Source organism: Anabrus simplex, chromosome 14, assembly GCF_040414725.1.
Source record: "Anabrus simplex isolate iqAnaSimp1 chromosome 14, ASM4041472v1, whole genome shotgun sequence".
Classification (NCBI taxonomy): Eukaryota; Metazoa; Arthropoda; class Insecta; order Orthoptera; family Tettigoniidae; genus Anabrus; species Anabrus simplex.
Window position 1 is genome coordinate 101,721,215 of NC_090278.1, and position 13,033 is coordinate 101,734,247.

At 39.8% G+C, this 13,033-nt stretch overlaps 1 protein-coding gene across 5 annotated transcripts in view; it reads left to right on the forward strand.

Annotated features, from left to right (window-relative positions):
* The window catches only part of kto (kohtalo), a 396,148-nt gene that overhangs the window by 314,367 nt on the left and 68,748 nt on the right, over positions 1 to 13,033 (forward strand). For all 5 annotated transcript variants that reach the window (XM_067158251.2, XM_067158254.2, XM_067158252.2 and 2 more), the window contains one exon: positions 690 to 846. In XM_067158251.2, the coding sequence (XP_067014352.2) occupies positions 690 to 846 (157 nt within the window). The remainder of the gene's footprint in view (positions 1 to 689; positions 847 to 13,033) is intronic.

Genomic DNA, 13,033 nt, shown 5'->3' on the forward strand with positions numbered 1-13,033 from the left:
TAGCCTGTTTTATCAAACAGCCGTTGCACATAATAGTTTATAGAGATTACAACCTGTATTTCTATGCTCAGCAACCAGGCATTGTTTTTATTTCATGCTTCACAATTGTTGCGCAGTGGCAGATATCGAGTTTTGGTTTCATTGTAGTGCAAATGTTCCAAAATTTGTATATCAGTATAAAGTTGTTATTTTTCAGTGTTTTCTCAAGTTGGGAATTTCTGTGCTAACATTGGAATGTAAGGTGCCTGTGTGTCCCTTTACACTACGGGGTGAGTGAGAAGTCTCAGCTTGGTCTTCTGCTACATGGCGTCTTGCCAACACTTTCCGTTAGGTACATTGAACAGCCAAGTCCTTCATAAATTATTCCGTTCTCTTGTGTCTCGTAGGGCATTCAGGAACTTCACACACAATTTGTGATTGCTTGTCAATACAGATCATCATGAAATTCTTAGCTTACGAACAAACCACTAAATTCTCCTGAACACTGAAATCATTGTGGCGACTACACAGAGCAGGAAGCAGCTTTTGACCCCAAAACAGTTACAGAGACTGTCTATAAAGTAAATATTTTTAAAAATCTACACATTATTTCCTGTTGTGAGTACTGTAAAGAGTCTTTCTGTGTGTTATAATTACCGTTGTTTGTTCCGTATCACCTCACGGGAGCTGTGTTCTTGTATGTCTCACAGTAGGTGGGCCACGGTACATGGATCGTCCTCTCAACCAGTCGAAGCAGGCGCTCTCACACATGATCCGGATGAAGTCTCAATCAAACAACCAGTTTCTGGGAGCACAGCAGCCTCCACCGGGCTTCTCTCAGGGAATGCCTCGCCAGACTTTCATGAGGTAACATTACTGTGCTTTTAATTTTTCTATTGTCTAGCCTGTTAAGCTTTGTCACCGTGGTTAGGTGGTTCAAGTCCTGTGGGTTGAAAAAATGTTGACCGGCAGGGTACGAGTGAGTGGTGCCAATTCCAAATCTCTCCGAAGTGTCATATGGAGTGACGCAGTTCATCTGTTGAATGGAGATGTTAAACCACAGGAGTGGCACCAGGGTTCACCCTCTCTCTTCCTACTATCACGCTGGCCCCGTGGCCAGCTTACCTGCATCTGAGGGTCGGTTCCAGGTCCACTCAGGGCTACGTGATTACAATTGAAGAGCTATCTGACGGTCTAGACGACACGACCGTTCGGAGCTTTTGCGCCATGGGGTTGGTTCTTCCTACTATCATATACCACATCTCATTAACTCCTCGCTTCATACCCAAACACATCTAGCAACAAATTTGAAATTTGATTCTATTTTTGAACCAAAAATGAGTTTTTACTAGAAACGCTTGAAGTGGCAATGTTAAATCTTGTAGTGGCATCTTTTACTTGTCTCAATAAAATACAAAATTATGATGCGGTATGAAATAAATCTATCAGTTTTATATATTGACGTAAAGTTGTGTTGACACAGAATTGCGTAAATGTTTTGACTAGAAACATGTACAGTCTGTTGAAAAAGTGTAATTCCTGGATTTAAAAAAAATAAAAAGTTTTGATTATATACTGTATGCACACAGTGAGATACACAGATTGTCAGTAGCAAAAGTTTCATCTCTCTGCCTTGCTCTGGCAGGCTGACACACATCGAAATCTGTAGGTTCATTCTCAATATCAGATTCATTACTTTCATCTTCCAACAAATTTCGTCATACTTTGATAATTGTCCATTGTTGGGACACACACTGTACTAAAAATGTGTGTAAATAACCCGCACCAAACAGCAATGGCGCTCAGCTGCTGTGAACATGGAGAACAACGTCTGTTGAATACCAACACTTAATGGCACTTTGTGATACATGGTATGTATTTTAGTAGAAGGTGGTTTCCATGTATAGAAAATTAAAAGAGCACAGAAGATTGATGGATAGGCTTGTTTCTGCTTCAACAGGACAGGTGGTGAACACACAACGAAAAATGTGAAGGGGGCCATCTACTTCCACGAGTGTCATGTAATTGAGATGATCACATAGGCTGCCAGTTAGTCTCTAAAGGACAAATCGCCATCAGCAACGTCGTACATTGGCACACAACCTAACGATTAGGACTCGAATCAGCTAACCACAGTGTCAGACCCACTAGGCGTGAGGGGTAGAGGTGAACACGTGTTCTAATGTATGCTATTTAGACAATTTCTGTTATCAATGACGTGTGTTTTACCATATTTACTTGTAAGTAAGTAATTCGTCTTCATTCGTGGCAAAGTTAGGGCTCAAGGCCCTCTCTTACACTTAACCACAATATTTTAAATAATTAACATACATACAGTATAATATTTAAATACAACAAATTTTTTAAAAATAATATAGTACTAATAGAAAATGTGGAGATTGTAATAAAAACCATTATAGAATGTACAACACAACAATGTAAATGTACATGATAATAAATATAAAACTAACACTAATGATAATAAGAGACGTAAACCCTGTAAAAACCTATAACTAGCGAATATAATTCTACTTTTTATGAAAATATGCTCATTCACGCTACACACATTGAAAGTCAACTAGGAGCATTCAGAAAGTGATCTTAAATCTCCTACGAGAACGCAAATCCCTAATGGTAGCAGGTAGGGTATTCCACAGCTTCGCGGCAGTGACTACAAAGGAGCGCTTGTAGGTCCTGGAGTGACTGAGGAGCCAGATCGTGTATCGTGGTTATGATAGGAGGAGAGGTACACCTGTGTTTAGAACTCCATGCAGAAGGGACAACACGCTCATGAACACGAAGCCATGACAACTCCCTGTAATAAGGTGAAATGTGAGAACCATATCGCAGCTTAAATTTGAATCGAATGCAGGTGTTTAAACTCCGTTCAAGCATCTTGTTACTGTCATGAGATATGTCCGTAAGTACAGTGTCGCAGTAGTCTAGGATTGGTAAGATTAGGGATTTTACCAGTTGTATTTTGAGATGTTTCGGAAATATAGTAGAGTAGCGTTTGAGAGGAAAAAGGGATTTCTGCACTTTACAGCATGTATTTGTCACTTGTTCAGTCCAATTTAGTGTCTCAGTCATTATAACCCCTAAGTTTCTTACTGACGTACAATAGGGCATGACAATATTATTTAAAATAATTGGGGGTACATGTCTACTTTTTAACAAGTTAAGGTTTCTTTTGATACCAAATATAATAGCCTGAGTTTTGTTAGGATTTATTCACAAGCTGTTATTTTTCGCATAGTCATTCAGTCGTCGTAAGTCAAAATTTACTCTGTCAATGGCTACATCTATGTCTTGTGGATATGAGTGATAATAAATCTGAAGATCATCTGCATAGATATGGTACTTGCTATATTTCAATGCGTCCCCTATGTCGTTCACACTAACAACAAATAACAGTGGGCCCAAAACCGACCCCTGCGGGACACCGATTGACTTGTTGTGCCATCCTGAGTACATTGTTCCCACTGATACTCGTTGCCGACGGTCAGTGAGGTAGGAGCTAAAAAAAATTTAAGAGATGTCATATTAAAGTTCCAGCAGTAGTAACCCGGGGCTAACGGTGTCAAAGGCACTGCTTAGGTCTAGAAGTGTTGCTACAGTCACATATCGTTGGTCTATCGCTTGTCTGATGTCGTCCGTAACTCACAGTAATGCTGTCGCGGTACTATGTCCTTTTTTAAAGCCGGATTGAAAAGGATCAAGGAGAGAATTTTGGGTCAGGTATACAGTGATTTGTGCATGAATCAGGCGTTCCAGTGCTTTTGCGTGGGATGGCAGGATGGACACAGGGCGGTAATCTGATGGAGAATCCAAGGTATTGTTTTTCGGGATAGGCCTTATTAGCATATGAGTAACAACACAGTAAAGGTTTCCACCTATTCAATACTAAATATATTCACAATATTTTAAAATTACATGGAACTACAGTGGAACCTCGATTATCCGTTCCCGGAAAATACGTTTTCCCGGAATATGCATTCAAATTACGTGGTCCCGCGAGCATCGTAATTAAATCACGTTGTAAAAGTCCCGCATTATCCGTTCCTCGAAGAAACGCTTTCCCGGATCAACCGTCCAGAAATTCCAGTCCCATCAATGCTAAATCCTCGATCAATCGTTTTTTAATAAACTGTATCTCACGAAAGGACGGCTATGGCATATTTATGGATCTTGGCGTTAACGCCCCGTCACTGCGATAATTAAAGCAAGTACTGTACCGGTACTAGAAAAGCGATCGGCGGTGAACTTGCATAAGAGACCATCTTAGCATCGCATTCGGGTGGTATTGTTTAGAGAATCTCGGAAAATCATAAAGCAGAGGGTGCCCACAACAATTGCAAGGAGACACGGCGCATTTCGACAGCTCTGCTTGAAGACAGAACGAGTTTCGTCATATGTTCGCACTTACAAAGCGTCCATATTATGTCCAGGGTTAGATGTTTATATTTTTACATTTTTTCGATCATACTGCCGAAGAGGTTTTCGGCACTTTGCTCAGGGCACTGCAGAGTAACTGGGCTTTCAGGCAGGAATCGAAACTGCTCCTTCTTAACACAAATTCAGTACCTTCTGATATTATCGTACATGATATGTTAGCGAGACCAAAACAGATGTTGCACTCTACATTTAAAAAAAAGAAAAGAAAGCCATGGGAGGTCTTGGGATTGCCTATTACTGTTTAGGTCCTGTTGTAAGACTGGGAATGTTACGTTTTCGTGTTAAAATACCAAAAACCGCAGTCGTTTTATTTGCGCACGTTACATGTTAAATGGTTGGTATCATTTCAAACTCGTACTGACATGTGCAGCGAGCGCGCTTTCCAGATGACCTCAAGGTCACGAATAACCATAATTTCTGAAGTGTTTACATTTCTTTTATCTTTCCAATTTGATTGGATTTGTGACGCGCAGAATTGAATATAATGCATTCGAGAACTTTTAAGAATCGATACTTACATTCGAAACCATGTTTTCGAGTTCAACATAACCTTTAAAAGTCGATGTAGGCGTAATTTGCGCGGTACGAGATTTCTAGAAACTGACTACGAACAATATACCGGAGACCAAATTGCAATGAAAGATTAAAAAATGAACGGATTTCGCCATCATTTTGGGTGCTTTTGTATCTAATGTGCTTTATTTTATTAGATGAGAGATTTAAAAACTACTTGTGGTCGATTTTCATTTGGCTTGGCGTTATTAGATTTTTCGAAGTTTGGCTAGCTTAATCAAAGTTGCTGAAATGAAAGAAGTTTTCATGGGAAACTGACAAAGATTCCCCTGTAAAATTGAATATAAAGTACCGAGATTTTGAACTCGCGTACCGGTAATTAATGTGGTTTCGCGGTCTAACATGCCCGCCTCTCATCCAGAGGGCCCGGGTTCGATTGCGACCAGGTCAGGCAATTTTACCTGGATATAAGTCTGGTTCCAGGTCCACTCAGCCTACGTGAATACCTTTAATTGTGGAGCTATCTAATGGTGAGATGGCGACCCCGATCTACAGAGCCAGGAATATTTACCGAGAGGATTCGTCGCACTGACCATGGGCACCTCGTAATCTGCAGGCCTTCGGGCTGAGCAGCGGTCGCTTGGCAGGCAAAGTCCCACTGGGGCTGTAGTTTGGTTTGGTTTAGGAGTTTTTGTAAGATTATAATTATACATATTTAATTTTTGTGATGTTTAGCCAAATTGTTGATGGTTTTCATTCATTCCCGGATTTTCCGTTTTCCCGTGTTATACGTTTTATTTTCATGGTCCCTCGAAAAACGGAGAATCGAGGTTTCACTGTAGTTTCGACCCATCTAGGGGTCATTATCAGCCACATCAAAGCAAACATCACTCTTGACGAAATCCTAAGAACATGTTAATTTTAACAGTAAGATTATTATGGAATAACAAGTGAATGTTCTTAGGATTTCGTCAAGAGTGATCCTTGCTTTGATGTGGCTGATGATGACCCCTAGATGGGTCGAAACTAGTTCCATGTAATTTAAAAATATTGTGAATGTATTTTGTATTGAATAGGTGGAAACCTTTACTGTGTTGTTACTCGTATGTTATTCTGAGTTCAATATGGACCAACAACATGAAATTTATAACCCTTAATTAGGCCTTATTAGTGCGTCTTTCCAAACGTTCGGGAATACTCCATTGGTCAGGCAGTAGTTGAATATGTGAGTCAGTATTGGTAGTACAGCCCCAATGATGTTTTTAATTAATTTTATCGAGATAACGTCATTACCTGTCCCATCAGAAGTGATAGAGTACAGCACACGTTTAACATCATTTACGCTAACAGCGTGGAAAGAGAACTGGTCGCGCTCGGAACGGCATGCTAAGTTTGTGGGATTAGCCGGTAATGGAACTGGTCCGACTTTAGGCTGAGAAAAGTAATCATTTAAGGTATCTAGAGATATGGTGGGAATGTGCTCTTCTACGGCTTTGCCTATGCCAAAAGATCGTAACTTCTTCCAGGTTTGGTTTAAATTATTATTTCCCGCTAACTGTTGAAAGTAGTGGCATTTACTGTTTCTAATTAGCTGTTTAACTTTGTTTCTAAGTATCATGTATTGCTCAAAGTCATCTTTGTCACGTGTTCGTCTGAATTGTCTGTACCAACGGTCACGGCTGGCCATAACAGATCTTATCTCGGTCGTCAGCCAGGGAGAAGGGGAGCGGGTAAATCTTACCTGCCTCTCCGGAGCATGTTTGTCGTACAAGTTCAACAATAATGAGTTGAATCTGTTGACCTTTGAGTCAATGTCATGAAAATTACGTATGTCATCCCATGGTAAGTTATATGCATCATTGCGTAGGTCATCATTCAATATGTTTTCAGTCTCTTAAAATAACGTAGCGCTCTTTATACTTCGGTCCTCGGATAGAGTAACATAAATACAATAATGGAAGATAGGAAACTTAAAAGGGTCCACCTTTTCAATACAAATAAATGTTGTAGTTTATTTACAACATATATTTACACTTGGAACTAGTTTCGACGCTGTTTGGCGTCATCTTCAGCCAAAATATGGGAGATAGGCATAGGATGTAGACATTTATATTACACAAGGTGTTACATCACTGTGATTAAATGAGAGAACATGAAGACGCAAAGTACAATGTCAGTTTCAAAGTGGTCATGAAGGGTGAGTCAAAATTGTATAAACATGAGATAACATAATCACTTAAACAAAAAACATATAAACATATAAACTGTAACAAAACCATGCGGAAGTATGAGATGTTTGGCATTGGAGATTCAAATTATTTCAGACACTCTTCCATTGAATGTTGCCTGCCGCGAGTGTAGTACAAAACCTAGGTTACAGTTTTACTCGCCAACATACCTAACAAATAATAATAATAATAATAATAATAATAATAATAATAATAATAATAATATTGATTTTTTCATGTCCCCACTTCCTCCTCCTCCTATGGCGCGACGGCCCGTTTTCGGGTCATGGCCTCCCCAGTTGCTCTCCGCCAAACTTGTCGATCTCGTGCAGCTACTCTCCAATTCCGGATCTTGAGGATATGTGCTGCGTCCTGATGTACACCATCTTCCCATCTGTTACGTGGCCTTCCCACAGGCCTTCCTCCTCCAAAGTCTCCTAAGAATACCTTCTTTGGGATTCGGTGTTCTTCCATCCTAATTAGATGACCTGCCCATTTAAGTCTCTTCATTCGAATGGCATGCAACACGGGTGCCTTCCCATACAGGGAATATAGTTCATTGTTATATCTAATTCTCCACTCCCCTTGTACGCATATGGGTCCATAAATTCTCCTCAGGATTTTCCTTTCGAAGGAATCTATCTTCTCCACGGCTTTCTTTGGGAGGGTCCACGTATCACTTCCATACATCACTATACTGCGAATGAGGGTTTTGTATAGCATAACTTTTAAGCTCTGATTTATATCTCTACTTCTGAAAAGTGGTAGTACTGCAAAGTATGCTCTGTTGGCAACTTGAATTCTTGCCTGTATTTCCACCATTTCCTCATTCTTGTTGCTCAGATGTACACCAAGATATTTAAATTCATCCACCACCTCCACTTTGGATCCTTCAGGGACAAGTTGGTCATTTGTATACTTCCTTCTCCGAGCCTGCACCATTACCTTCGTCTTCTGTTCATTGATCTTAAGTCCAATCTCTTTGCCTTCTCTACTCAAGTCTTCAAATGCTTCTTTAACTGTCCTTGTTGTTCTTCCCATCAAATTTATGTCATCAGCATATCCAACTAGTTGAGCTGTTTTGTACAGAAGTGTTCCACTGGTGTCCACCCTGAATTTTCTAATCACTGACTCTAGTGCCAGGTTAAATAGAATTTGTGCTAAGCCATCTCCTTGCTTCAATCCCTGATTCACTTCGAAGAAGCTGCCTACTTCAGTCTGAATTTTCACTCCCACCATCGTATTTCTCATAGTCAATTCCACCAGTCGCACCAGCTTTTCTGGTATCTTAAACTCTCTTAATATCTCCATTAATTTATCCCTGTCAATAGAGTCGTAGGCTTGTTGAAAGTCGATAAACATCTGTACCACATCTATGCCCCGTTCCCAACACTTGTTTCATAGTAAATATCTGATCAATAGTGGATCTTCCCGTCTGGAACCCTGCCTGGTATTCTCCTAGAATTTCTTCCACCAGGGGTTCTAGTCTCTTCTTCAGAATGGAAGTGAACAGCTTGTATACTGTACACAGCAGTGTGATCCCTCTATAATTGCTACATACCAACTTATCCCCTTTCTTGTATATTGGGCATATGATGCCTTTGCGCCAGTCTTCAAGCATTTCTTCTGTATTCCACACACTCACAATTAGATCATATATATAGCTTCTTGTAGTGTGGTTCCTCCGTATTTCCACAACTCTGCAGGGATTCCATCGATACCGGGTGCTTTGTTTTTCAGTTGCTGTATGGCTTCTATCACTTCTTGCATAGATGGTGCTGTGACTTCTGATTCATTTGTCTCAGTATTCTTCCTTGAGGTAGTTGGTGTTTTCCCTTTCATTTCTACTGGGTTCAGGAGGTGTTGGAAATATTCCTTCCATCTATCTTGGATCCCTTTTTTATCTCCCAAAAGCTGTCCATTTCTGTCCTTACACATGTTTGTTCTTGCCTTGAATCCTTCTTTCACTTCCTTAACTTCTCTGTAAGCCATGTAGCTATTATCTTCTTTAAATTCCTCCACTATTCTAGCCATTTTCTCATTTAATTTTCTTCTCTTATTTCTTCGACATACATTCCTTACTTCTTTATTCTGGTTTTCAACCTCTTGTTTCTTCACCCTTGTTGGTCTCTCTAGGTATGCTTTATATGCTTTATCCCTTTCTTCTATGGCTTTTTGGCATTCCTCATCAAACCATTCATTTGTGTTCCTTTTGGGTACAATGTCTAGTGTGTCCTTTGCCACGGCCTTAACGCTTTCCTTCAGAGCAGTCCATTTGGTCTCGACCGTTGCTGTTTGGTCCTTATTATATTTCTCTACCAGCACTTCTGCCATTCTTTCCCCGTATCTTTCTGATACTTCCTTATTCTTCAGTTCACAAGTATTGTACTTTTCTATCCTACTCATTCCTTCCTTTCTTGTTTTCATAATGCGGCACCTTAAGATTGCCTTAACTAGAAAGTGGTCGGAGCCACAACTTGTTCCTCTGAATGATCTGACATCCATGATATTGGATGCCCATCTTTTCTCCATTATTACATGGTCTATTTGATTACAGGTCTTTCCATCCGGCGATATCCATGTTTGCTTGTGTACCTCTTTATGAGGGAAACAAGTTGACATCACTTTCATGTTTCTGCTGGTAGCAAGGTCAAGCAATCTCTGTCCATTATCATTAGTAGTGTTATGTAAACTATGGATCCCTATTATTCCTTGATATATCTCCTCCTTCCCAATTTGTGCATTTAGGTCTCCTATTATCATCTTAGCATCGTTCGATGGGATTGAATCTAGCACTCGTTCCAGTTCAGCATAGAACTGATCCTTGACTATCTGTTCCTTGTCTTCCGTTGGTGCATATACATTTACGATTGTTAAGTTGTAGAATCGCATTTTAACACGCAATGTTGCCAATCTTTCATTTACTGCCAAAAACTGTAGTACATCATCTTTAGCTTGTTTTCGTACTATAAATGCTACTCCTCCTTCTTGTGCATTCCTTGACTTCCCACTACTGAATATTGTGTGGGTTTTGGTGTCCCATATCTCATCCCTTCCTGACCATCTAGTTTCTTGTATGGCTGCTATGTCCACTTTGTTGACTTCTAGTTTCTGCATCAGTACTTTCAGTGCTCCGGCTCGTAGAAGTGTGCGTACATTCCATGTACCAATTGCGTAGTCCATTGCCTTTAGCTTAGCTCGTCGTCTATTAAATCCACCATTCCGAGGCATATTCTGGGGCTTCGCAACAGTTGGTTTTCCGGAGCGAGGTTGTTAGCCTTGCTCCAACCCCCAGCAATCCTGGAGGACCGATGTTTTCTGTTAGGGTTGTCTCCCTTAGCTGATTGGTCCCCATTTAAGCGTCGGGAACTCGCTTTCTGCCCTTACATGACTTAGCCGTGTACCTTAAAGAATGTACCCGTTGCCCAGAGGCCACGGCGTGGACGTGCATGTATCGGACTTGGTAGGAATAGATGGCATTTCCTGTGTTTTGCTAGTACACTCCCATCAGCAAGAAGTGCACCCACAGGACCACATACTACCCCTTTGACCCCCATGTCCCCACTTACTTTCAATGATTTTCGGAGACGCCAAACAAAATCTACTAGGGCATGCGTTAATAAAAATGGCTGACAACGGACGTATGAAATTAAACAGTATGATAATGAAAAGCATTACCGCCAGACCTGTAGATATCCCACTAAGTATAAAAAAAGAGTATTTCATTACCCCACCTATTCAATACAATTCCACGGTTATGTGGTTAAATGAACATAGAAATTACTAGATTTAAAGTGGGGTAATGAAATACTCCTTTTGTATACTTAGTGAGACAGCTGTTTTCAATACGGAACAAGGATGAGAGTAATGGTTTGTAATAGACCTGTAGATATCCATAAATGCAACAAACTTTCCTGTTATTTATTTTTTTTTTCTTTCCAATGTGGAACTTTTGGCACTATCCGGGAGATAGGATACCTAACCTAAACAATGTGGTCTCTCTTATCTCATTTACAGATGTGTAGGTAAATCCGGATGTGATAAATGTAGAGAACAAGCATGAAATATACAGTAGAACCCCGATAATTCTAAATTGGTTAATTCAAAATCTCGCCTAATTCGAAGCAGCTCTCGTTTCCGGAAACATGAGGTTCGGTTTTGCAAGTTATTTATATACATACATACATACATACATACATACATACATACATACATACATACATACATACATACATTATCATTATAGACTGTTATGCCTTTCAGCGTTCAGACTGCAAGCCTCTGAAAATTTACTAAACGTCGCCACAATCCTCAATTTGCAACTAGTGTTGTGGCCTCATTTAGTTCTATACCTCTTATCTTTAAATCGTTAGAAACCGAGTCTAACCATCATCGTCTTGGTTTCCCTCTACTTCGCTAACCCTCCATAGCAGAGTCCATTATTCTCCTAGGTAACCTATCCTCCTCCATTCGCCTCACATGACCCCACCACCAAAGCCGGTTTATGCGTACAGCTTCATCCATCGAGTTCATTCCTAAATTAGCCTTTATCTCCTCATTCCGAGTACCCTCCTGCCATTGTTCCCACCTGTTTGTACCAGCAATCATTCTTGCTACTTTCATGTCTGTTACTTCTAACTTATGAATAAGATATCCTGAGTCCACTTAGCTTTCGCTTCTGTAAAGCAAAGTTGGTCTGAAAACAGACCGATGTAAAGTTAGTTTCGTCTGGGAGCTGACTTCCTTCTTACAGAATACTATTGATCGCAACTGTGAGCTCACTGCTTTAGCTTTCGTAATTCGAAGAACAATGTCAGTCCCGTTATCAAAATTCTGACTTTTAATTCAAAACTGCCTTTAAACTTTGAAGAAAAAAAAGTATTTTACAGAGTAAATTAAATTCAAAATTTCTCCGCGTCTTGAAAGAATGAGTCTTCAGGAACGTGAAGGGGTCACTATGCACACTTTCACCTACTTCGGCGTGTCTACAGCATGCTTCATATCTGCTATGTTTGAGCGGAATCGTAATTATTTTGTATTGGGCATTTTTAGGAACGCCTCAATTTCATGTAGCAGGCAGTGTGCAGACAGCTAGAATCCGCGAACACGGGCGATTCCAACAGTTCGCGAAAAAGCGTGGCTTATAGCCTATAATCAATTCGTACGCACCAAACAATATTGTCAGTGCTGATGAAACTGCATTGTTGGTTTTTTTTTTAAAATGCTGAGGCCAAACACACTTATGGTTTTAAAGGAGAAAATTGCCAACCGGGAAATATACCCCTTTCAGACCTGAAAGAAAACAGGCGGTGTGAATTTTTGTTTATATGTCAAAAACTGACTAAAATGCTCTTAAATACATATTTTAGTTTGTTCTACAAAATAAAAATTAACATCTGAAGAAAATCACCCGCACAATTGTGCGTGTCAGGACTGAATTCACTACTTACCAAAAAGAAAAATTACCTCAATGCATGTGAATATACATATGTACAATGTTCTATTTTACAGTGGGGAATGATTTTAAACAATTAAATCTTTGTTCATACACAAGTAAATGTTACATTTTCTTCGTTGAGGAAGAGTTTTGCTTTTACTGCCCTTTTGGCAGCAGCAACTTGTCAGACCTGAAAGAAATCTGGAGGTGTCAAAACATCAAAAACTTACTAAAATGCCCTCAAATACATGTTTTTACAGTTTATTTTACAAAATAAGAACTATTGGCTGAAAAACAGAACCCACACAATTGTGCGTGTCAGGACTTCATTCACTACTTGCACAAAATAAAAAAAAATAAGAAATTCAACTCAGTACATGTGAATATGCACATGTACATGATCAAATGTTCTATTTACAGT